The sequence below is a fragment of the Tyto alba genome, unplaced genomic scaffold (assembly GCF_018691265.1).
Source record: "Tyto alba isolate M040663 unplaced genomic scaffold, T.alba_DEE_v4.0 Super-Scaffold_15, whole genome shotgun sequence".
NCBI classification, from domain to species: domain Eukaryota; kingdom Metazoa; phylum Chordata; class Aves; order Strigiformes; family Tytonidae; genus Tyto; species Tyto alba.
Window position 1 is genome coordinate 4,556,898 of NW_024881277.1, and position 26,389 is coordinate 4,583,286.

General features: G+C 48.9%; 1 protein-coding gene across 1 annotated transcript in view; it reads left to right on the forward strand.

Annotated features, from left to right (window-relative positions):
• Nucleotides 1-26,389, forward strand: part of LOC122153014 (antigen WC1.1-like) — a 53,273-nt gene that overhangs the window by 4,563 nt on the left and 22,321 nt on the right. The window contains exon 4 of the mRNA XM_042789143.1: nucleotides 4,865-4,870. Coding sequence (XP_042645077.1) covers nucleotides 4,865-4,870 — 6 coding nt within the window. The remainder of the gene's footprint in view (nucleotides 1-4,864; nucleotides 4,871-26,389) is intronic.

Here is a 26,389-nt window from a genome sequence, read left to right on the forward strand (position 1 = left end):
TATATGTGACATGGGAGGCCAGCTGTACTGTCCCACTAGATAAACGCACAAAGGCCTCTCTGTCAGAGAGGCTGGTTCATGTCTCTGAGGAAGAGGAGTGCATGAAGACATTTTGAAAGAAACAAGATTTTCACAGAAAAAATGCTGAATACAAATAAGTATTCTAAGACAAATTGGAAATTATTTGAAGAGACATGGGAAGTTATTCCTGCTGACAGACAACTGACTGAATTACCTTCTTGAGTGCATCCTTGATTTCCTGGTTCCTTATGCTGTAGATGAGGGGGTTCACAGCTGGAGGCACCACCGAGTACAGAAAGGACAACACCATGTCCAGGGGTGGGGAGGAAATGGAGGGGGGCTTCAGGTAGGCAAACATGCCAGTGCTGATAAAAAGGGAGACCACAATCAAGTGAGGGAGACACGTGGAAAAGGCTTTGTGCCGTCCCTGCTCAGAGGGGATCCTCAGCACAACTCTCAAGATCAGTATATAGGACAGCATGATCAAAACAAAACACCCAAATGCTACACAGATACTAACAAGAAGGAGCCCAACTTCCCTGATGTCAGAGTCTGAGCAGGAGAGCTTGAGGATCTGGGGGATTTCACAGAAGAACTGGTGCACAACATTGCCTTGGCAGAGGGGTAGGGAAAATGTGTTGGCAGTGTGCAGGAGAGAATAGAGCAGCCCAGTGCCCCAGGCAGCTGCTGCCATGTGGACACAAGCTCTGCTGCCCAGGAGGGTCCCGTAATGCAGGGGTTGGCAGATGGCAACGTAGCGGTCATAGGCCATGATGGTGAGAAGGGAATATTCTGCTGCAATGAAGAAAACAAAGAAAAAGACCTGTGCAGCACATCCTGCATAGGAGATGTCCCTGGTGTCCCAGAGGGAATTGGCCATGGATTTGGGGAGAGTGGTGGAGATGTAGCCCAGGTCGAGCAGGGAGAGGTTGAGGAGGAAGAAGTACATGGGGGTGTGGAGGTGGTGATCGCAGGTGATGGCTGTGATGATGAGGCCGTTGCCCAGGAGGGCAGCCAGGTAGATGCCCAGGAAGAGGTAGAAGTGCAGGAGCTGCAGCTCCCGTCTGTCTGCAAATGCCAGGAGGAGGAACTGGGTGATGGAGCTGCTGTTGGACATTTGTTCGCTGCAGGAAGGGAGGTTGAACTAGAAGACATTGACAAGTTAGGACAGACTTCTTTTATTCAATCTTATGCTGTTTCCCTAAAAGTGTCCTCAAAATTATTTCTCTTTCTTTGGGGGAAATATATTCAATTCCTTTTTATGAGCTCAGATTTGTGATGTTGCTGAGGAGATATTCTTTGAAGGGACAGGTATTCTCATCTTTCACAAAAAAAGGCTCCCTCTGCCCTAGTACAGAGTCAAGAGAATGCTGGAGCAAGTCCTGGCTCTCTGCTCCCTGGAGCTGTTTTCTGCTGGGAGTGGTTTCTCTGTCCCCATGTCACTGCCCTGACAGTGCTCCCAGCCCCCACCCCACCCTCTGTGTGCTCAGCTCTGCCCTGCAGACCCCACCTGGCAATCGGGCACTGCCCAGGCTCCTTCCCTACTTCCAGATACAAAGGAGAAGAGCAGGCAAAACCAGAACCCTCAAAGGTGATGCTGGTGTGTCTGTAAGTAGAGGAGTAGGTGAAGGCACTTCATAAAGTCTCTGGCAAATGTGTTGATCCCTCAGTTTAACAGTTCAGGAGTCTCAGTGACATATTAAAATTTCACTGCCCCTTTCTACGTTTTCTTAGAAGAAACATGAGATCATAGAGCCTACAAAGGTTCACAGTATTAATGTGGCCCCTGCTTTGAACTTCCTCTTGAAATGCCAATGTCCTAGAGGTGATCTGGAGCTTTGAGCATCCCCGATCCACGCATCAGCAGCACTCTCTGGAGAGCAGAAGGAGCCTGCCCTGGCGGGGGTCTCTCCTTCCCCCCACAGCTTCTCCCCACAGCGCTGTGGGGAGCTCCCGGGCAGGCTGAGTGCTGACCCTGGCAGGCGGCAGAGTCCCTGCCCCAGCACACAGCCTCCTGGGGTGCAGGGACCCTGCTGGGAAGGACAGCCCTGGGCACCCCTGCCTGCACACCCGGCTGCACACCCCTGCAGCCGGCCCCGCCAGAAGGCAGCCCTCATGCCCTGGCCCTCGCAGGGGGCACCAGGGAAGCCCTGCTTGGGAGCAGCTACTCCTCCTCCTCCTCCTCCTCCTCTAGGCAGGAGGCAGATTCCTGGCGGCTCTGCTGCCTTCCCCAGATCCCTCCCCGAGCTGCAGCTGCATTGCCCTGCACCCCCAGACTTACTGTGGCCAGGGCCCTGACGCTTTCTCCTCCTCGGAGCTCTCAGCAGCCTCCCAGCCCAGGCTGCCTTGAAGCTGTGTGTGCCTCGCTGCTCTGCCCTGGGTGCCTGCAGGCAGTGCCCCCAGCCCTGCTGCGCTTTGCAGAGGAGCTGCTCCTGGGCAGAGCTGTCTCTCTGCAGCGCTGCCCACTTGCCAGGAGCTCCCTCCGGCCCAGGAGCCCGGCCCAGCTCAGCACCACAGCAACAGCCCAAGGTGCCACTTGCTGTGGCCCCTCTGGGCTCCCTCCAGCTGTCCCTGGGGCTCCAGGGAACCTGCTGTGACACAGCCTGATGCAATCACTGATAATCCCTCCTTCATCTGGGAGAGGCACTACTTTCCAGCACTGCCATTTCTCCTTAAAAATTACAATTTGGGTGATATAATCAGTCTTTACTGTCCTGTCATTACATAGGACACCCAGGCTCTTATTGGGAGGCACCTGTAGCTGAGCTCCTTTTGTCATCTCAGGTCATGATAGAGATGGATATCATGAGTGAGCTGTTCAGACACAGTTAGAGACATCTGAGGGTCAGGAGGTGTTCCAAGAAATGTGCAGAAGACTGCAAGCTCTTATGGAGCAGTGCTGAGAGTCAGGACAGCATCTGGGTTCATCTTCTTGGACTTTGAAGGGGAACATCTTTGGCCAACAGCAATGACAGCAGATGCCCACATTTAGTACAAGTGACTCTGCCACTGTCTGTTTTGTTCTGGGCAGCCTGTGCAAGGATTCCTCTGAGCAAATGGAGTCATGTACATTTGGGAGAGCTCAGTTTCTCTCTGTCTTTTCCATCAGCTGAATTTACTTGATCCCCACAACAGTGGTCTCATGAACACCTCCAAATTGCTTCACCAATCTTAGGACATTTATGCTGTTTAATGACAAACAGGGGCTTCCAGTGTTACGTGAGGTGCCAAGACTCTCGCACACAGCTCCATGGGGTTGGCTGGGACAGCACTGGTACTATACATGCAAGCAATCTCCCTCCAGATCGGGGCTGTGACAGACCCCCGCACAGCACCTGCAGACAGATTCGGGGCTGCTGTGCAAGACACTGACTGCCACCACTGCAGTGTGGCAAGGTCTGTAGAGGGTTTTGTACAAGACTGGCTAGAAAAGAAGGGACATAGCGCATCCAACTTGTTAGAGTTAGAAGACATTTAGGGCAAAGGCAGCCTCAAGGACAGAGTGCCCTTGAGAACAAGGAAGCCCTGTAAAAATGTGCAAAACAGGATGCGAATAAGGAACTAAAGTTGATGTTTAACCGCAGGAATGAAGAAGTGCATAACAAAGACGTAACTAGCTAACTGGCCAATGATGAGCTATAATTTTGCAATATGTATGAGCTTATTAACCATTGTATTTAACCACGTTGATAGCGGACAATAAACGAGACTTGCTGATGACCACCTGGTGTCTGCGTCTCCCTTCTCCGACAAAGGTCTGTCCCTTCTCTATCCAGGAGATGGAGAGCAGTCCAGGAACAAAAGGCACATCAATCCGCAGTCTCCACACAAGTGTTTATCTTCTCAGACTGTTGGGTTTTATCTCCAACAAACAGTACCCAACCCCTTGAAGATGCAGTCAAGGAAATGACCAACAATTTTCACAATGGGCCTGTCAGCAGAACCTAGTTGTTCATGGAGATCACCTCCACATCCAATGATGTCCCTCCCTAGCAGAGAAGACAGCAGTAAAATAAACCTGAATCTACCCAGGACTGCACTTCACTGTCCTATTTCTATCACATGTAGATGGCGAGAGAGATGAGATATTTCATGTCCTCTTTGCCTCATCTTTCTCTAAGTTCTCCTAAGCCATTGTACCTCAGGGCAGGCATCTGGAGGAAAACAGCCGAAGGTGGATAGGAATGAAATCAGGGGCTACTTGAGCAGACTCAAATGTCACCTGTCCAAAAGAATCAGATTTATCAATCTGTCTATACATAGGGGAGAGAAAGTGTCATCAGGTTGCTGGTCCTTGTCCATGGCCTATGAAAATATTTAAGGGAATGTAGAGAACAATGTCAAAGTTGTGAAAATGAACTCCCCTTACACACTGATTGCACCAAAGACTTTTCTGCAAATGGTTAAACTTTTGGCTAATATCTTCACTCCAGAGTTGATGCAGTTGATCACAAAGTGGTGGTCACCACCTCCAAGATACATGAGGGTACATGAAACCCTGACATGGGACAGGGAAATATGACCCTGGGCTGAAGGGAGACTTTCTGGAGGGGGAGCTTGTGGACATGCAGGGTGAACCAAAGCATCTCAGTCGAGACAACTCATTTCTCTTCCTTGAGTAGAAGAGGAAGCCTGGACAATTGCACCCGAGCTGTCGCGTGTTGGACGAGAAAGAGAAATGAGTGGATCTAGATGTTGCAGAGCCTACCTGAAGATGCACCTGTAACCCAGATAAACTTGGATGAGTGCAGATTTGGCTGTGCAAAAGAGGGTGATTCATTTCTTTTGATTCTTTTCTTCCCTCTGTGAATCGAGGGAGCTCATGACTTGAAGGTGTGAGTAGATGGGAGTGAAAATGGACAGAGTCTGGGTCAGGGAGTGCTCTGGGAGTTCTTGGGATCTCTGCTTGACAGAAAATGTGATTTTCTTTGGTGTAAGGCCATCTCTGCTATGGAAATTGGACTGCAGACAAGGGAAGTTGGGCTTCATATACAGCAGAGATGTGTGTTTTATGTTTTATTAAACTCTGCCTGCATTTGGTTTTTCTTTTTTGGCAATTAAGAAACATCCTTCTGTGTCTGCGTATAGCTTGATTCCCAAGTATGGCAGGTGGGAGTTGGTGTCTATGTGCTGAAACGTGCAGCTACAGCCTGTCGTGGAGAAAGCTCAGATTGGAAGAAAGGTGCTGTAAGTCCCAGGGGACTGGTGAGAGACATGTGGCGTTGGAGGTAGGAACAAACGTTGTCCAGAGAGTGTCTGACATACAGGGTCTTGACTTCCCCCTATATTCAGACTCGATAGGGAGAAGTTCAGGATCAGTATCAATTGGAGTTGGGTGATGTCTCTTAGTGTGTAAGCACAAAAGTGAGGACTAATTGAAAAAGAAGATATTGTTTCCTATTGACATTTATTATGGAAAGATTTACACTATGACTACACTCCTGAAACCACCCAAATTCACCAAATGGGAACTGAGGAATTCTGTTATACCCAGAGACTTGACTTGACCAGCCGTTTTTCATGTTACTGAGCCCTCTGGTGCGAAGTTGCTGAACTGCAGATCCTGGAAAGGGATTGATGTGGCCTCTAGAGAAGTCGGAGTCAGCAGGAACCCTCCAAGTTCCTGAGGGTGTCAGTGATGGCCACCGAGGTCCATCACTGGATTGCCCATGGAGGGAATGAGGAGACAAGGTTCCTGTCCCTGGGGGTGGTGAAGCAGGAAGGCAGAGGCACTGCTGCCAGGCTGAAAATCAAATGTTCAGGTGACTGTGAAAGCCCTTGATGTGTTTCCTCACGCAGGATGTTCAAGCCCTGACCCCTATAGCCTGGGAATGGGGATCCTTCCCCTCAGGGGATGCTGAGGAATCTTCACACAGACACCTCACATCTTCTTCATGTCTTTCACACACACACTGTCACACATAACCCCACTCCCTTGGACTAGGAGGTTTGTGCATCCTCCAGGCTCCTGGATGTTTCCTGAGGCCCATCCAAGTGTGGGGAGTGAAGGAAGGAAAGAGAGGTGTCTCAGCCTCCCCATCAGCCCCAGGGCTGAGGGCCAGCCATGGCATGAGGAGGCGGAGGCCAGTGTCTCCCTGTGTCCCTTGCTCCAGTCTCCCAGGCATCTTTACTGTCCCCTGCCAGCAAGCCCCTCTGTGCCAGCCCCTCTCCCAGGAAAAGACTCCTGGACCAGGGCCTCCTCAAACTTCTCCACTTGCCCCAACAATAGAGAAACTTGTCCTGAGCTGGTGCATTCAGAAATAGATTTCTCCTGAGAGGAACGGATGCTAAAGAACATGCAAAAAGATATGAAGAAATTGAAGGCGTAATTTCCCAAAATAAGAGAGCAGACTTAATCACAAATGAGGATGCTCTTCTGGTCCACTGACACAGACACTGTTTACAGATTAAATAACTGCAGTTAGGTATTGACCAGGTGCAAGATTTAGAAAGAGAACTACAAATTTTAGAAAATGAGCTAGAGAAGTTTGGAACAGCAGCTCAGTTTGTAAAAGGGGAACATATAATCACAAGCGTAAGTCAAAATAAATGCAAAGCCAAAACACACCACATCCAGGGTGGTTCTGTCCTGCCATGGGAAAGGGGAGAGAGAAAGGCCAGGAAAGGGGCTGGGTTTGGCTGTTGAACTTGGGCTGCAGCAGAGATGAGGAGTCAAGGGAGTGGGTGGGGAAAGATGGGCAAAGGCAACACCAATTGTGGTGCTGATTGTGAGACCACTACTGTTACAGTAGCCTGATTGGACAGCAGCTGGCCCCAGAAATTTGGGGCCACATGTGCATCACAAAACTACTCATCCCAGCAGAGACAAGCTAGGGACAGAGAGGACAGGGAGAGACAGACCAAGGGCAGGTGGCAGGAATGGTGATGATGATGAGGTGGCTTCCACTGCAGCAGCCTGACTGGCCCTCAGGAGACATGCTGGCCAGCAGGCATTCTGAGGTCATCCAGTGCATCTGAGAAGGCACCCAACAGAAATGACCTCCTTGGGGAGGGGAGGGCTGAGGCAGGTGGAAGAGGCCCACCTGCGTTCTGATTCTGGGGGCACCTCTGTTCTTGTGACCTGAGCAGCCATGGCAGACAGGAGGGCAGGCAGGGCTCATGGCCACCCTGCTCAGGACGAGGCCTGAGACTGCTGGAAAATCTTTTCCTTATCTCCAGGGTGAACATCCCCTGTTTCACCAAAACCTCCTCTTTCAGCCTCTTAACATGCTCCGTGGTGGAGAACCCCATTCTGTGTTCTTCAAGACCTCCTCATTGGTGTGGAGAGGCTGCAGGGAGGTGCCCCTCAGCCTTCCCTTCTCCAGGCTGCACAAGCCCAGCTCCCTCAGCCTCTCCTCACAGGCAAAGTTTTCCAGCTTGGCCTGTCTTGGGGGCCATTCATTGAACCCCCTCCAGCTTGACAACATCCTTCCTGTACTGGGGATCTGCAATCCGGACACAGTAACCTGGACAAGCCCCTCTCATGATCTCCTGGCCGTCCTGCTGGCCACAAAGGCCTGGGTGCAGCTGGCCTCCCTTGCTGCCAGGACACATGGCTGCCTCCTCTCCATCCCACCAAGACCTTTCCTTTTTTACTATATTTTCCATCTGTTGGTTTGCAATGAAGGTAAATTCTGCTGTGCCCGTGTGCAGCCAGGTCTCTGAGGAAAGCCAGTGGGAGCTGGTGCAGTGGAGCTGTAACGTCCAGCTGCAGGCCTGAGTGGAGAAGTCTGATGGAAGGAGTTGTGCTGCAAGTGCCAGGGGGACGATGAGAGAAGTGGCAGGGCTGGGGAGGTGAGGAATCAGGCTGTCCATGCGGTGTCTGACCTTCAGGAGGAGCTGGCCCTACCCATCTTGACAGCACTAGGAGACCCTCTGCATCAAGATCAGAGGAGGCTGCAATCACTTCTTCTGTAAAAAGAAAAAGTAATACAGTAGACTTAAACCTAAGAAATACTTCTGTATTAAATGCTCAGTCAAATGTTCCCCTTTACATACACTCCAGAGACCTCTGCAGTTATCTGTCCAAGGCTTGATAAATGAAGAAAACAATTGGAGGAGACATGTTTTTTTACATTTGAATGAGCCCCATGGTGTCTGTGATGCTGAGACCATGAGCCTCAGACACCAAGAAGAGCCTGAGCGAAGGGCTGAAGAAGTCAACATCAGAAGCAACCCCTAAGGTTTCAAGGAGTGTTAATGGGTCCCAGTGAGGGCCATCAGCAACAAAGCCTCCCCAGGGGCTGGTTAGAGCAGGAAGTTGGAGGTGTCAATGAGAGGCAAACAAACACAATGTTAAGGTGGTTCTGGTGCTTACTGTACCTTAACGTGTTTAGGCCATAGGGCCAAAGCCTGACCCCCAGCCCCTGGGAAGGGAGATCCTGTCCCTCACACATTACCCAGGGCTCTTCCTGGGACAGTGTCATATGGGAATTTGCGGTGTCAAGGACAGGACTATAGTGACAAATATGGGTCTCTCTGGGGTGGGGCCGAGGGGCGTTAAGGTCCTGGTACCATAAGGTTACCGTTTGTCCAGGTAGGCCTTAGTTATGGAGGGAACGGCCAGAGGCAAGGGGGAAAACACCTTGGCTCTGCTGGGGGCTCTTAGCCTTGCCAGAGCCTTCAGTTGTCTTTCCCACAGGCTGTCCTCAGTGTCCCACACCTGCAGCTCTTTCCCTGCAGACTCTCAACATCAGCCTTTCTTCCCCACCTCGCTCTCACCTGAGCATCTCGCTTCCCTCACTGGTAGAGAATATGATAGACGAGGCTATTTCAGTTGGGAGGGACCTGCAACCATCATCTAGTCCAACTGCCCGACCCATTCAGGGCTGACCAAGTTACAGCATGGTATGAACGGCATTGGCTAAATGTCTCTTAAACACTGACCACCCTGGGGCATCGACCACCTCTCTGGGAAGCCTGTTCCAGTGTTTGTCCACCCACTCGGTAAAACAAATGCTTCCTCATGTCCAGTCTAAATCTCCCCTGGCACAGCGTTGAACCGTTCCCACATGTCCTATCACTGGATACCAGGGAGAAGAGATCAGCACCTCCCACTCCGTGTCCCCCCCTCAGGAAGCTGCAGAGAGCAATGAGGTCACTCCTCAGCCTCCTCCTCTCCAAACCAGACAAACCCAAACTCCTCAGTCACTCCTCATAGCACATTCCTTCCAGCCCTGTCACCGGCTTTGTTGCCCTCCTCTGGATGCATTCGAGGACCTTCACATCCTTCTCAAACTGTGCGGCACAGAACTGCACACAGTATCGAAGGTGAGGCCGCACCGATGCTGAGTATCTATCCATCCTCCTGGTTGTTCCTTGAAACACAAAGCTGTGGGCTCTTCCAGACTCCCTCTGGGTGACTTGCTTCAGCACAGCACTGCCCTTGGGGTGACATTTCTTTCTCTTTGTCTCCATTCTCTACCTCCCCTGCTGTACTTTTTTCTGTTATATCTTTCTCATGCTGTTTTCTGACATGTGGAAACACACTTTACAACTCACAGAGTTATAAAGCAGGTATTGTTTATTGCAGTGATGGGAACAAGGGCGATCTCTCCTCCAAGCTTGTACACCGTATCATGAAGCAGGCATCATTTATGATACAGAAACATGCATATTCATTAGTATAGGCTGGGTTATTACAATTAGTTCTAAGAATAGGTGTGATTATTGTAATTATTTCCGGGAATTCATTATCCTAAGTCTCCTCCTCTTGCCACATGCGTACTGCCATCCGGTGGTCGTGGGCCGGGGTCTTTTGGAGGAAGGCTCGTGGTCTTCTTCACCATGTACTCTAAATCTTTGTCCCAGAATGCTGAGTTACCTCAGCCAGTAACTGCAGAACTGGCTCCAGCCAGATGGCTCCTTCTTGCAGACGCCTTAATTAACAGATGGATATCCTGTTATCTATGGAGGCCTCTTGTAAAGACGTTTCCTGTTATCTTTTAAGGTCTTTTGCAACCAAGTATCCCGTTATCTTGCTAGTTATTTTGCTAAGCGTTTATTTTCTATATCAAGTCCCCCCTTCTCTTTTACCCTTGCCAATTCTTTTGCTATATGGAACCATTCCTTTTAGCAAAATACTTGCCATTTTCAATGTTTTGCTGTAATTTGTGTTTCTTCCACTCCTCATCGGTATTCCCAGTTTGTTTATCCATCCACATAAATCATTGCAACACACAACAGACCAATAATCCTAATACAATAATCACGATAACTGCAACAAAAAGCTGCTTAAGCTTTGTGACATTAGGTAGCCAAGAGGTGAGCTTTTCCCAGAGGTTAGAAAACCCATACGAGGTATCATCCAGGGATACCTGATGTAAGACTTTTGAGTGTTCCCAAATCTTCTGAAGGTCAATCTCTGTTCTACTTGATTCACCTACATAAATACAACAGCTTGTATTGATCAAGGTGCACACCCTTCCCATGTGAGCTGTGATTATATCTAGAGCCGTTCTGTTTTGAAAGTCTACTCCCTTCAGGGATTTTACCTCCTGGTCTAAACATAAAAGGTCATCAGTAGTTGCGTTTGCTATTATTTCCATTTCTGCCAAAATATTTACCATGGCTTTTTCAATCTCATGAACTCCAAACCAGGGTAAGAACCACTGTGTGAAGCTATGAAACCCTAACGGTTTCTCTATAAGCGGGTTATAAGCTCCCTGTCTTACCCTTTTCCATGGTGACCTCAAAACACCATTTGGGGCATGGGACTGGTTAAATATTTTGTCCTGGGGTATCCTTCTTTCATATTTTCCTTTTCTAGAGCCAAAACCATTGGGTCTTGTGGGCTCTTTAATCCACAATCAGATTGATACTCAGGGTGATTTCGGAGTGTCTGCATATGAGACCTCATCCCACTTTCCTTCTCTCCTCAAAACCAACATCATTTGCAACAAAGTATTATAATTCAAGGTTCCATTAAAGGGCCATTTCCCCCCGTCATCTAATTTATACAGGGGCCACCACTGGATACAGTATTTAGTTAATGTCCTTTTATTCACACTTCCACCTGGTGTGCCTCCAATTTCCTTCCAATGGGCTAAGATGCAGCCCAGAGGGATCTTTTTCACTATACCCCCACTCTGTTTCCCTCCCATATTGTTAGCCGGGAGGGCTTATCCACATTCTGCTTCTATTGCCTCTGTAAGTTTCCTAGGTTCCCACAATACGTTCTTCTAAGCTGACCCGAGCGCTCAATTCTGTCCCAGTCAGACCACTTCCCTTGACATTTACTACACCAGAAATCGTCTCCAAATTCCACCCAGACGTCTTGTCCACAACCAAAGCACTCCAAAACAAAGATTGGATTACAAGAAAAATCCTCGGGTCTGTGTATGGGACACCAAAAGTTCACCACAGGCTCAAACAATACTGTTTTAAAATCTGACATACACTACATTCGCTTCTCTCGCCTCCGGCCACTCTCCTCGTGGAGGACATGGAAGCGGGGATCAGAACTCCGCACTCACTTCGCAGCTGTGCTGCGTTTCACTTCTCTCATGCAGGCATACAGGCACACAGACACACAGTTACACACAGGGCCCCTGTCCTGGTTTGGGCTGGAATAGAGTTCCTGTTCATTTTGGCAGCGGGAGGAGAGCTGCAGCACACTGAGGCCCCAGAGGCTCTCCAGGTCCGAGAGCCCTTGCCTGTGTGCGGGGGTGGGGGGAGCACAGCTGGAGTGCTGGGCCCGGATTGGCTGCTATCCCATGTCATGTGACATTTTGCTCACCATATAAGGGAAGGAGTGGGCTGGAAGGTGTGGGCTCTCATTTCCGGGAGTGTGGCTGCAGGGTCTTTGTGTTCGGGATCGCTGGCCGGGAGCAGGTGGGTGTCGGTCAGTGGGTGGTGAGCAGCTGTATTGTACGTTACCCATTCATCATGGCACCATATTATTCTGTTACTGTTATTAAACTGTTTTTATCTCAACCCGTAAGTCTCCCTTTGCCCTCCAATTCCCTCCCCATTCCCAGTGAGGGGAGGGTGGGTGAGAAGCTGCGTGGCGTTTAGCTGCTGACCAGGTTTAAAGCCACGACAACTGTCACACAGGTTATCCGTGAATGTGATACACATGCTGCAATCAGGCAAGCCAAGAGGTTAAAACCTCTTTGGTATCGAGGGCTATGGTTAAAATATAGATATGGGGAGGCCTGGCAGAGTGATTACATCATGCTTCCACAATACTTGGCACGACAAATTTTATGCACTCACAATAGTGGAAGCAACTACCGGATGGTTGGAGACATAGGCCGTGCCCCATGCCACTGCCTGGAACACTATTCTGGGCCTTGAAAAACAAGTCCTGTGGCAACATGGTACCCCAGAAAGAATTGAGTCAGATAATGGCACTCATTTTCGAAATAATCTCCTAAACACCTGGGCAAAAGAACATGGCATTGAGGGGGTATATCACATCCCCTACCATGCACCAGCCTCTGGGAAAATTGAGTGGTACAATGGGCTACTAAAGACCATGCTGAGAGCAATGGGAGGTGGAACTCTTAAACACTAGGACAGACATTTAACAAAGGCCACCTGGTTGCAGATGGAGGTAGAGTCCCTGTAGTGCACCTTAAGAACATGCTGGGGAAGACTATTTGGGTTATTCCTACTTCAGGTAAAAGTAAGCCAATATGTGGAATTTACTTTGCCCAAGGACCTGGATGCACTTGGTGGGCAATGCAGAAGGACGAGGATGTCCGATGTGTGCCTCAAGGGGACTTCATGTTAGGTGAAAATAGCGAATAAATAGCCAATAAGCCTATGGGTATGCAACCCCATAGGACAGCCTGTGGTGGAGATGACAGAGCGCTGTGAGAATGCTGAAAGCCCCCAGTAAAGTCAACCCTATCACGACTTTGGCTGTGGCTGTTGTCTCTGCCACTGATGCCTGTGAGGAGGCACAGTCCCTTGCAGCACGGGGGCCTCATGACCTCCTTGTGCATCCTCAGGAGCCTGGGAGGTGCACATCTCCATAGCCCCTACCCCAGGAAGAGCCCTGAGGAATGTGGGAGGGACAGGATCTCCCTTCCTAGGGGCTGGGGGTCGTGGCTTGGCCATTTGGTTAATGGGCTTAGGACATGGAACTCTGGCTTAATGCAACAAATTCAGGTTTACTCAGCATCAGAGCCACCTTTCCCTTTTTGTTTCCGACTTCTCATCACTGCCTCCAGATTTCTGCTCTAACAGGACCCTGAGGAGGCTTTTTCAACAGTGTCCCTCAGTGGAAACAATTAAAGCCACAAGAAACTTTGGAGTTTGAATAAAACTTAATTCTTCAGAGGTTTCTTCAGCTTCTCTGTGCCTGAGGTTCATGGAGTTGGCACCAAACCCTCCTGAGGGGTCATTAAAGTGCCTTGGGCTGTTGCTGTGGTGCTGAGCTGGGCCGGGCTCCTGGGCCGGAGGGAGCTCCTGGCAAGTGGGCAGCGCTGCAGAGAGACAGCTCTTCCCAGGAGCAGCTCCTCTGCAAAGCGCAGCAGGGCTGGGGGCACTGCCTGCAGGCACCCAGGGCAGAGCAGCGAGGCACACACAGCTTCAAGGCAGCCTGGGCTGGGAGGCTGCTGAGAGCTCCGAGGAGGAGAAAGCGTCAGGGCCCTGGCCACAGTAAGTCTGGGGGTGCAGGGCAATGCAGCTGCAGCTCGGGGAGGGATCTGGGGAAGGCAGCAGAGCCGCCAGGTAATCTGCCTCCTGCCTAGAGGAAGAGGAGGAGGAGGAAGAGGAGGAGGAGGAGCTTATCCCGAGCAGGGCTTCCCTGGTGCCCCCTGCGAGGGCCAGGGCATGAGGGCTGCCTTCTGGCGGGGCCGGCTGCAGGGGTGTGCAGCCGGGTGTGCAGGCAGGGATGCCCAGGGCTGTCCTTCCCAGCAGGGTCCCTGCACCCCAGGGGGCTGTGTGCTGGGGCAGGGACTCTGCCACCTGCCAGGGTCAGCACTCAGCCTGCCCAGGGAGCTCCCCACGGCGCTGTGGGGAGAAGCTGTGGGGGGAAGGAGAGACCCCCACCAGGGCAGGCTCCTTCTGCTCTCCAGAGGCTGCTGCGTAGATCAGGGATGCTCAGAGCTCCAGATCACATATAGCACATTTGTATTTCAAGAGGAAATTCAAGGCAGGGGCCACCTTAAAAATGTGAAGCTTTCTAGGATCTATGATCTCATGTTTCTTCTAAGAAATCCTAGAAAGGAGCTGTGAAATTTGAATAAGTCACTGAGACTCCTGAACTGTTAAACTGAGGGATCAGCAGAATTGCCAGAAGCTTCATAATGTGCCTTCACCTACTCCTCTACTTACAGACACACCAGCATCACCTTTGTTTGTGGGTTCTGGTTTTGCCTGCTGTTCTCCTTTGTATCTGGAAGTAGGGAATGCCCCTGGGCAGTGCCCTATTGCCAGGAGGGGTCTGCAGGGCAGAGCTGAGCACACAGAGGGTGGTATGGGGTCTGGGAGCACTGTCAGGGTGCTGACATGGGGACACAGAAATGGCTCCTAGCAGAAAACAGCTCCAGGGAGCAGAGAGCCAGGACTTGCTCCAGCATTGTCTTCACTCTGGACTGTGGCACTGTGGAGCCGCAGAAGAATGACATGCCGAGACGGGTTCAATGTGGGTGATAGAGCATCAATTAACATGTGTCTTTATTGGTCCAGGGTACATATATTTATACAGACAACACTAATTATTATGCCTACTAGTCACTAGCTGATTGGCTTAAGCTCTAAAGGTCGTATTCGCACGGTCCACCTACTTAGCTAACAGCACAAGCTTCTCATAACACTAATTTTCTCATGCCACTATTTCTGATTCCTCTTGACTTGTTTTCGATACACAACAGTACCATAACACAAAGTTTCTCAGACCACTGTTACCATAACACTAGGTTTCTCAGACCACTACTCCGAATTCCCCTTAACCTGTTTTCGACACACCACGGTACACAAGGCTGAAGCGTCCTTGACATTCCTCATGTATCAGCAGCTGCGAGCAGCTGCAGGCAAACCCTAGTGAGGCTCAGCATCAGCAGCTAGAGCAGGCTCTGATCATACAATTGCTCAGTGGGCTCAGGACCCTTGTCTCTGAGCCATTCTCCAACAGGGCACAAGGAATCTTTTTGTTCTTCAGGTCTCCCCTGTGTTCAGGCTGAGAGAAACATGAAAGATAAGGATTTCTGCCCCTTCAAAGAATGTCTCATCAGAAAAAACACAAATCTGAGCTCATGTAAAGGGATCAAATATATTTTCCCCAAAGAAAGAGAAATAATTTTGAGGAGACTTTTTGAGAAACAGCATAAGATTGAATAAAAGAAGTCTGTCCTAACTTGTCAATGTCTTCTAGTTCAACCTCCCTGCCTGCAGTGAACAAATGTCCAACAGAAGCTCCACCACTGAGTTCCTCCTCCTGGTATTTGCAGATAGACGGGAGCTGCAGCTCCTGCACTTCTGGCTCTTCCTGGGCATCTACCTGGCTGCCCTCCTGGGCAACGGCCTCATCTTCACCGCCGTTGCCTGCGACCACCACCTCCACACCCCCATGTACTTCTTCCTCCTCAACCTCTCCCTCCTCGACCTGGGCTCCATCTCCACCACTGTTCCCAAAGCCATGGCCAATTCCCTCTGGAACACCAGGGACATCTCTTACTTGGGATGTGCTGCACAGGTCTTCTTTATCATTTTCTTTGCTACAACAGAACTTTCTCTTCTCACCATCATGGCCTATGACCGCTACGTTGCCATCTGTAAACCCCTGCACTACGGGACCCTCCTGGGCAGCAGAGCTTGTGTCCACATGGCAGCAGCTGCCTGGGGCATTGTGTTTCTCAATTCTCTCCTGCACACGGCCAACACATTTTCCCTACCCCTCTGCCATGGCAACACCCTGGACCAGTTCTTCTGTGAAATCTCCCCAGTCCTCAAACTCTCTTGTTCAGACTCATACCTCAGGGAAGCTGGATTTCTTGTGTTTGGTGCTTTGCTTGCTTTTGTTTGTTTTCTTTTCATTGTACTGTCCTATGTGCAGATCTTCAGGGCCGTGCTGAGGATCCCCTCTGAGCAGGGACGGCACAAAGCCTTTTCCACGTGCCTCCCTCACCTGGCCGTAGTCTCCCTTTATTTCAGCACAGGCATGTTTGCTTACCTGAAGGCCCCCTCCATTTCTTTCCCATCCCTGGATATGTTGGTGGCTGTTCTGTACTCAGTAGTTCCTCCAGTCATGAACCCTCTCATCTACAGCATGAGGAACAAGGAGCTTAAGGATTGCCTGAGGAGACTGATGACTGGATAATTCTCAGAAACAATAAAGTTCCTGTATTCTGCAAATAACTCGGTATGTAATTCATTACAGGCAAATCTCATCTTCTATATTTTTTTTTGTTCTTTTGTAGTTTGGGATGGGTTTTTTTGCTTTGCTTTACCTTTTATAAATTTCTCTGCAAATAAATGTCATTATTTCTCTTTTTTCTAATTATGTATCTATCAATATTTTTTGTCATCCAGAGACTTTGTAAATGAGGACCCATGTTCTCTTTCTGTTTAAACAAAATAAAGGATGCTGCAGTGACTTGTTTCTCTGAGATCTTTCCTCGAAGACATTCTCTGGGCCTGCCAGAACAGTGCCTGCATGCAGAGGTGGAGGGGAAAAGCATCCTAGCACAGCAGTGCTTTCAGGAAGCACAAGCACTTGGTCTTTCCAGAGCTGCTCATTTTCCACTTCCACTCTCTGCTTCTGAGCCCTTGTAGGGGTCCTTCCTTGAACCGTGGTCCCTGTGTCCCTTCCTCATACCTTGGGGCATCTCCCACGGGTGCAAAGCAGGGCGAGCACTGCAGGGCTGAGGTGCCTCCCAGCCTCTGGGGGTGGAAGCAGGAGTTCTGAGAGACACTATGGCTCCTGCAGTGCACTGCCTCTGCATGTGCAAGGGAAGGACTCGTGTCTCTGAACAGCCCTGTGTGTAAGAGGAGTGCCCGAGGCCAGCTCAGCTGTGGGCACCTGACAGAGCCCTGACACTTCTGTGTGTGACTGCAGGAACAACCCCACCTTCCCAGTGAGATTCACCTCAGCCACTGTGGACAGGCTCATTGCAAGTGCTCCTGTCTGCTCTGTCACCCTCCTCTGTCTTTCTAGACTGTGCCGCCAAAATCATATAGCAATCAGAGAGGTTCTGGGGTCCTTGGAAAAGGCAGATGTCCAACCCATCTTCAAGAGGAACAGGAAGGAGAATTGGGATAAATACAGGCTGATCAGCTAACCAGCATCTCTGGGAAGGTCATGGTGCACGTCCTCCTGCTGTCATTTCCACTCACTTGAAGGACAAAATAAAGGCATTGTTGAACCAGAACGGGCAGGGTAAACAAGGGCATGTTATGTACATGGAATTTTGCAATACCCTTGATGCAGTCTGCTATGTTTCCCTTATAGCCAGATAGGTGCTCTTTGGACAGAAGAGGTGGGCGTTACAATAGGTGGGAAGTTGGCCCCATAATCAGGCCCAAATGGCATCAGTGACACAAAGTCCTCCATGCAGCCAGTCACTGTCATCATCCCTCAGTGTCCAGAAATTTGGCCAGCACTGCTGCAGGTATTTATTATCTCCCTGTATGATGTGATAGAGCACACTTTCAGCTCCTTTGTGGAATATAAAAAGGTGGGCCGAGGCCTTGAGCAACCTCATCTAGTTCACTCTTCCTTGAGCAGGCATGTCAGAGAAGATGATGTTCAGGGATGTCTTCCACCCTGAGCTACTCTATGATTCAATGAATCTTTCCCTTGCAGAGACCTCTGAAGACAGAAGAGGCTGAGGAAGAACAAACAAAAAGAAGCATGAGATGCAGAAGAGGAGATATAAAAGCTACCAACTTAAATAAAGCAGTTCCTGTGAAGAATGTTTCTCCACTCAGATCGTTAGTAGGAAATAGATTTGATAGATTTGATAGAACAAGCATACTTTTATCTGGTCAGTCCCTGGGCCATAATGAGGGTGATGGATGGGTATGGTATTATGAGGTCAGTTGTGTCTCAGAAACTCATAATCCAGTAGGAAGAGTATGGCTGTGATGGGGACCATGAGGTCATTTCTGTCTCTGGAGGTGACAGTGTAACAGCAGGAACACAGCGGGGAAAGTTCCTCTGCCAAAGTAACCCCACAGGCCCTATCCAGGAAAAAGGCTTGGACATGGGTTCTCATGTCCGTTCCACGTGAGCAGAGGATGGGACAGCAGCAGGCACGTGCCTTGGTCCCATCCATCCAACAAGCTGCAAGACCAGTAGCGGTTGTGTGGTTTAGAAGGTGAGGAAGGCTAATGGGTTGGGTTCCCTGCTAGAAAGATGGTTTCTGAGGTGGTAGAGCTTTCCTTGGTAGTAGGAAACATCAGTGAAGGTACAGAAATGTTGGGGTGAGACCAAAGCAGAGAAGCGAGATGAGTGTCTACAGCCTGCAGGGAAATAGTGCAGGTATCAGATAGTGTAGAACAGCCTGCAGTGAGGATGGCAAAGAGCTCTGGCAAAGCTGGGAGGCACCAACAGAACCCAGGTCTTTGTCCTCTTGGCTATGGCAGTTGTCTATCACTGAGACCTGTGAGAAGACACATTGTCCTCATGGTACTGGGGCCTCACTGTCTCCTTGCAAAACCAGAGAGAAGCTGGAAGTTGTTGTGCCATGGTTGTCCTTCACTTGGCTTTGCACACCCCACCTCCCACGGTCCCAGGAAGAGTCATGACCTGAGCATGAACAACAGGACCCCCCTTCTCATGGGCTGGAGGTCACAGCTTGACCTTTCTGCTTCATAAGGCAAACCAAGGGTTTTCTCAACACCAGACTTGACTGCACAGTGCCTTTGCCTACCTGCAACCACAGCCTCCAATTATCTGCTCTAACGAGTCTATGGGGAGGCTTTGTCAGTAATGGCCCTCAGTGGGGCCAATCAATGCTTCAAGGTACTTTAGGTTTTGCTTCTGACTTTGATTTCTTGAGAGATCTGCTCAACCTTCTCTCGGTACCTGAGCCTCATGGAATCAGCCTCAAATACAGCATGGGAACATTACAATGCCAAAAATTTGAACAAGCCACGACTCTTCCATCATTTTCTTCTAGTACTGGATACTCATATAGCTAATTAGAGAGGTTTCAGGAGGGTAGGTAAAGGGGAAATTTTCAATGAGCATTTTGAAGAAGTGATAGAAGAATTTTCCAGTTGATACTGATGCAGAGTGTCTCCTAAGGAGGTGTAGACAGGTAGAAAAAGCAGCCTCTTGAGTCTAGACACGGTATGGACAACTTTGCACCTCACCTCTCCAACCTCATTATGTCTTTCTTTGGCCCCCTGGAAATTACATTACTTTTCCTTACATCAGACTTGTCCACTGAAGTCTGTACCTGATTGTGACAGCTTCTTTGCAGCCATCTCTACCGATTTCATTAGAGAATTGAAAACAGGAACAGAGGGGTTTTTTTGAATTGGGGAAAAGGAAAAAAAAAAAAAAAAAAAAAAAAGAAGAAAAAATAAAACACAATAGAATGTAATCAACAATAAAACACACTTCTCAGCTGTGTGTTTAAGCAGCTTCCAATGAAGACCATTGCCAGAGCTGAGGAGTTGCCTATAGGGAGTATGAAAGAAAGACTATGGAAAGACAGTTGGGCTTTACATCCCTGAAGCACAAAGAAGGTTGATATGTGAGACGGATCTGAAGGATAAAAGAGTAAGAGGAGGAAAACCTCTGGGTAACAATGGAAAATGTGTATTTCCAAAGAGGCTTCTGAATAAATAACTTCAGATATAACGAGGTCTCTTCAAACCCAAAGCATTCTATGATTCTACTTTTACTGCTTTTTTTTGTGTGTGTTTTTTTCTCACAGATTCCTCCCTGCAGGCACAGAAATGATCCCTTACTTTTCCCCAGAGCCATCCCTGCTCCCCAGAGAGCCTTTCCCCACATGAGACTTACAGTTGTGACTATGTTGCAGTTACCTTAATAAAACAGTTTGAATCCTACAATATTATTTTGATTTTAGTTTAAAAGTATGATTTTGATTTAACATGAAGCTACAGTAGCTGTGAAAATATAAAGTACACTAAGGCCCTTAAGATTAAGCAACTAGCATGCTGTGTGCCTTGAACACTATAACAATCGTTATGGACTCTGAATTAACACAATAGGTACTGGTTATGGATCTTGACTTGAAACAATAGGTACCAGAAGAAACTGACAGCCAATCATTATTAAGGTCAAACTAAACTCTGTGAATTTTGTTGATCTTATGTAACCATGACTCTGCTGAAAAAGTGTATAAATATGTTGTGCTTTGGACCTGTCGGGGAGCACGTTTTTCGAGCTGTCCCCCGTGTTCCCCAGCGCTGGAATAAAGAAATGCCTGCTTATCTGCCTTGTGTAGGTAAGTTCTATTCATGATTGCCACCACTAACACTGCTGCCAGCCCCTTGTCCTCCCCAAGCACTGTCCTGCTGTCCTTGCAGGGTGCTGGGGCCGGGGGCCTTTCCCCCCTTCCCCAGAGCTGGCGGGGGCCCCCTCACTTTGATATTCTCTGGCAGCTTGTATCTATGGCAGAAGACATTGAGGCCCTGGGACAAGCCCAGGTGCCTGGCGGTTCTGCACAGGATGCAGATGCTGTCCAGAAACTTCATCTTGTGGCCCTCCTCCTGGCAGCCAGGGGACAGAGAGACAGGCAGGGAGCGTGAGTGGGGGGACACATGGCCAGCAGGACCGGAGCGCTGGGGGTGCAGAGCCGTGGGGGAGAGCTGGGAGAAGCAGCTCTGCCCAGCCAGCACCCCTCCAGCAGTCCGGCAGCAGCAGCAGAGCCCCTGGCAGCAGCCGCCAGCACAGCCGGCTCTGAAAGGGCCGCGGTCACATTTTCTGGGCTGAGGACGAAGACGCGGATGAAGTACACGTGTTCCTGTTCCTCTCGGTACACAGGCAGCCAGCTGACAGCTCCAGGAGGAGGAGAGCAGGGAGGGCTGTCGAGAGAGTGCGGTGGCAGGAGAGAGCAGAGGCAGGAGCTCTGCCCTGTGGCCGGCCCCACACCCGCTCCCCTGGCACAGCCTGCCCGTGCGTGGCGGGGCTGGAGGGTGCCCAGCAGAAGGGCTGCGCTGCTGGAGCACAGAGCGGCGGGGAAAACCCCCAGTGCCGCGGGCTGAGGCCCTCGCTTGCAGCCGGACAGGAAAGAGCCCCGTCCTGCAGCATTGTTGCCTCCTGCCAGCCCAGCTGCCTCTCACTGCCCGTGCCCCGGGGCAGGAGCTGGGTGCCCTCTGCTCTCTCCCTGCTGGGGCGAGGCTGTGCTGGGTCCAGCCCCCAGCCCTGAGAAGCCCTGGCATTCAGGCAGCACCGTGTCCCCCACCCGCGGGACCCCCGCTGATGGCAGAGGGGGGAAAAGTGCTCCTGGCATCGAGCAGGGTGCGCTGGCTGTGCCCTGCCCTGCCTGGAGCAACGGGGCCCCCACTCACCGATCTGCAGCGGCTGCACCGTAGACACCTCATGGGGCTCTGGCGGAGAGCTGCTCTCCTGGGGAAACCTGTCCTCCTGCTAGGCCACCCTGGGGCGGCTGGGGGGTTTCTCTGCCATCCTGCAGGACGGAGGGAAGGGGCAGGGGTGGGCAAGGGGGAAGCTTCAGCCAAAGGCCTCTGTGCTGTGTGGCTGCTGGGGGTGGCAGGGAAAGATGTGGGCTGCGTTCGGGGACTCCTCGCTGGCCCCGTGCTCCTGCCCTGTCCCGTTGCTGTCCTACCAGACACTGCGGGCTGGGGGCCGCAGCCACGCTGAGCACACGCAGGGCAGTGGGGTGTCACAAAGGGAGGTCACAAAGGGCCCCACGGTGACCCACCACCCACGCAGGGAGGGGAGGGTGTCCCCTGGGGGGGCACAAGTCTGTCTCAGCCCCGTGTTTCCCAGAAAGCGGTTCTGTCCCATTGTGGTGGTGCAATCCTTTCCCTGCTCCTTTGCTGGGATGCTTGGTGCTTGGTGTGATTCCACCCCCCTCCTGGGCCACACACCGACCCAGGGTGGTATGGATTGGAAATGGCAGAGGAGCAGAGTGGTAAGGCACCCCCTTGACGTGCCTGGCTCCGGCTCTCCCTGTCACTTGGGAGCGGCAGTGACAGTCCATCACCTCTTGACAGCCTGGTCCATCTGTTCCTGGGACGTGGCTGAGGGTGGGCAAGAACAGAATTGCATATCCAGCAAGTTCTGGGCCAGTGCAACTGGTGGAAAACATCAGAACATTTCATCACTCGAGTCGGGCCAGGGTGGAAAATTACCTGATGAAAGTCAATTATCTTGGACCCCATAAGTAGTGACCCCCATTGAGACCCTTTAAGCTCTCCTGCACTGCAGCGGGTCTGTACCAGCATCTCCCCTGAGTTGGGACACCTCTCAGGTATCAACTCCTTGAAGTACCTTCTGCTGTCGAAGCCAATGAAGGGCCGAGATGAAGTTGCCCCCCTCAGGTCTCAATTACTGCCCATCTCATTGTGAATAGTTACTCTACACTTGAGAAGAGGAGGGAAATATTAGCTGTAGACTAACTTCTCTCACCCACCTCTCTACTTACCTGTGCTTTTGGCTATACGCAGTTGTTTTTACGAGTGTGGGTACATACATATTTCACTGGATCCAAATATTTTTGTCTTTGTGTTTGTACATCTTGTGTTTATGAATGTACATACACATGCACACAACACACACACACACATATATATTTAGGATACCTTATAGTAAGTCAGTGTGATTCATGTCATTTTCGAATCTGTAGCTGAGTCATTATTTTAATCATAATATATTTCACTGAATTATTTGTTAAATCCTTAAATTGGTTAATGGTTAGTTGCTGCTGATCATTAATATATCTTGATTTGCTGCTAAATCATTACTGTGTTAAAATTTCCATTCGTGACAAACTGGCGTAGTCAGCAGGTTGGCAGAATAACCAAATACTTGCAAAAACATGGTTTCTAACCAAATCCCACCTTCCCAGAAGACTGGGCTTGTAGTAATTAGTCTAACTGAGAAGAGGTAGAAAAACAGTTAACTGATGCCAGAGGTACAAACCAAATTTGGAAAAGATAAAGGTACATTTTGTAAAATGTTGGGAGTGTGCCTAGAATCTGCCTGCCAGGAATGAGGAAAACTTAACTATCAAATACAAGATTTACAGGCTGAGACTGCAGGGCAGAAATCTACCGAGCTGCTGTTATCAATTAAAATAGAACAATTACAAAAAGAACTTAAAGAACCCCAATTAAAACAACACAAACTGGGACAACACAGTGAAATGATGTTAATGCAGTCTCCAAACCCCCTGATATAGTTCAAATCAGAAAATTGTGTCTCCCTAAGACTGGGATGGTTATATTTGGAGTGTTTGAAATAATAACAGCTGAGATGAAAATAATTCTTTCCACCTGCCTCAGTCCTCCAACTTGCAATTAGACCAGTTATTAAAACAGAAGAAACAGCAGGACCTTGGAGTGTGAGAAATCATATTAGTAAAACAATCTCATTTGGTGCAATTCAGATAGCCAATTTACAAGACCATTACGAGCGTAAACCAGCAGAAACTGAAACTGAATAGCTATGGGGAGTGTCTCAAAACGGGGAGGCAGATAGAATTCTGCTAGACGGAGATGAGGCTGGTGGCTATTGGGGTCCTGGTGTCTTTTTGAATGCTGGCCCCAACCCCCCAAATGGCCCCCACTCACTAACCAGCAGAGTGGCACATTGGGCTGGTGGCATCGATGTCTTAGAGAGAGGTGAGCCTCTATTAATACCTACCAAATCTCTAAATGAGCTCTCCACAGCTTTTACAAAGGCTGCCTATATTCAAGTCATGCATCAGCGTGATCCTATTGATGTTCCTGTTTTGGCACCTGTAACTCCTGCTAGACTTAAACCATCGATAAAAGGAGCCCCTGCCACACTCAAACCTTTCCTCATTGCAAAATGAGATGAAATATAGAGCGACTTAATTTGTAATGAATTGGTAAACATAACACGGGCTGTTGGAAATGGTGAGGAAAAAGAATTGGAACAAAGGGAATTACCCACTTGGGCAATGTTAATGCACAAAACTACAAATCATGCATGAGAAATGGGATGGGATGAAATTCCCAGTGAAATGAAAAAAAAACAGATTGCACTGTTGGGGAAATTAAACCATCACATCAGAACAATTCCCAAGAACAAAAATCCTCTGACTGACAATTTTAAGGGCCTGGAATGGAGAAACCAACTATGGAAAAAAGCACTGGCACTAGGAATTCCTAGAGCCATGATTCAGAGATAACCTACTGGTGGTTCTTCTGAGTCTAATTCAAGCATTTCAAAAATGTAACACTCTGAATACTCCAACTCCTCCATCGCCAGCTCCCAGAGAGAGAAATAACCCTTTCCTCCCTCATGGGGATCAATCACGAAACGCAAGGCCAAAAAAATAATAGTGCCCAGACATCAGTTGTGCAATGGCTAAATGAGAATGGCCCTTACATTTTAATTCCTGTAGGTCCTTGGCAACAATTAACATAATTTTTAATTGATACTGGAGCACAAATTTCAAAACTTACACATGCTGATAAGCTATGCATACAACCTGGATGGTAAAAGGTTCAAATTACTGGAGTTACAGGAGCTTGCACTGTGTGCCAAACAGCAAGACTTCATTTATTGCTCCCTGATGAAAAGCTTTTGGCTTTGCAATCAAAGAGCATCATGAAAATATCCTGGGTTTCAATGTGTTGAGTAGCCAGACTTGGCATTTGCCAGATGGTAGTTTGTGGTCTTTTGGCTCAAATGCCAACCCTAACCCTAATAAAAATCAACAGACTGCCACAGTGTGTGTACTCCGTGCAGCCCCAGTACTTCCTGAATCAAAAATCACTAACGTCTCGCAGTATCCAATTTCTGCTGCAGAACATACAGGAATTTCTGAAGTAATTGCAGATTTAGAAAAACTACAAATTATTTCCAGACCTCACTCCTCATTTAATTCTCCAGTTTGGCCAGTCCATAAGACGTACAGGAGATGGTGTTTAATAATTGATTATTGATGCTTAAATGCCAATACAGCCCCATTGACAGCTGCAGTCCCCAATATTGCAACTTTGACAGCTACACTACAAGCCGCCGCACATCCTTGGATGGCAGAGGTAGATGTGAAAGATATGTTCTTCATGGTACCCTTACAGGAGGAGGATAAAGAAAACTTTGCTTTACATGGGAGGGTATCCAATATACCTTTAACAGAGTCCCACAGTGATATAAACACTCACCCACAATTGCTCATGCTGTGCTTGCTGAACTCTCACAGACAGTTTTACTTCCTGAAGAGATAAAACTATATCAGTATATAGATGATATTCTAATTGGAGGAACGTCTCCTAAAGCGGTGAGAGAAGCAGTAGCAACAGTTTGGCAAACATTGTAAGAAGGACAAATTGAAATTCCATCTGAAAAATGTCAGGGACCAAGCAAAGAAGTGAAATTTCTGGACACTTGGTGGAGTGCTGGAAGTGCAGCAATTCCACCAGGTGCTCTAAATAAAATAAAACAATCACAAATGCTGCCAATCTAGAAAAGACTTATGCAACTAATGGACACTTTAGGATACTGAAAAAAACACATACCTGGATTCTTCAACATTGCCTGTCCACTGTATTCACTTCTATGAAAGAGAAACTGTGGAAATGGGACTCAGAACATGAAGAAACATTCAAAACCATAACACGGGAATTAAAACCATATCAATCTCTAGGACTTGTCGATTCTCATGACCCTATTAGAGCAGAATGGGGTTTTACAGAGCATGGTACTTAATGTAATTTATTTCAAACTGGCCCTGATGGACTGAAAAGGCCTTTACTGTTGAGCAGGACTGCATTTAAAGAGACAGAATGGAGGTATTCTGAGTGGGGAAAAGGTCTTCTGTCTTTAGTCCGTGCAACTAAACAAGTTGAGAAAATATGACATAACAACCTGTTCAGACTAGAGGTCCATTTAATTTTTTAGACACAATTCTAAAAGAGACTGCTCCTCCAGAGGGAGTCACACCAAAACCTACAATCAGGAGATGGTATACCTCTTTAATGGGAAGAGCAGACGAAATGCAATTCACTGAAAGACATATAAAACTTTCTAAATTACAAATGCTGTAGTAACACTGACCCGCTGTCATTACAACAACCATTTAAAGCTTCACTAATTCTAGATGCATCCCCCTTCACTGAAGATACCCCAGCTGAGGGCATTTGGTTTTCCGATGCCTCAGCAAAGAGAGTGGACATTAAATGGCAATATAATCCTGTCGCATTAGAAATCCAAACTGGTAAACAAGTTATTGAAGTGGGGGAGGGCAGTGCCCAAATAGGACAACTAAGAGTGGTTGTT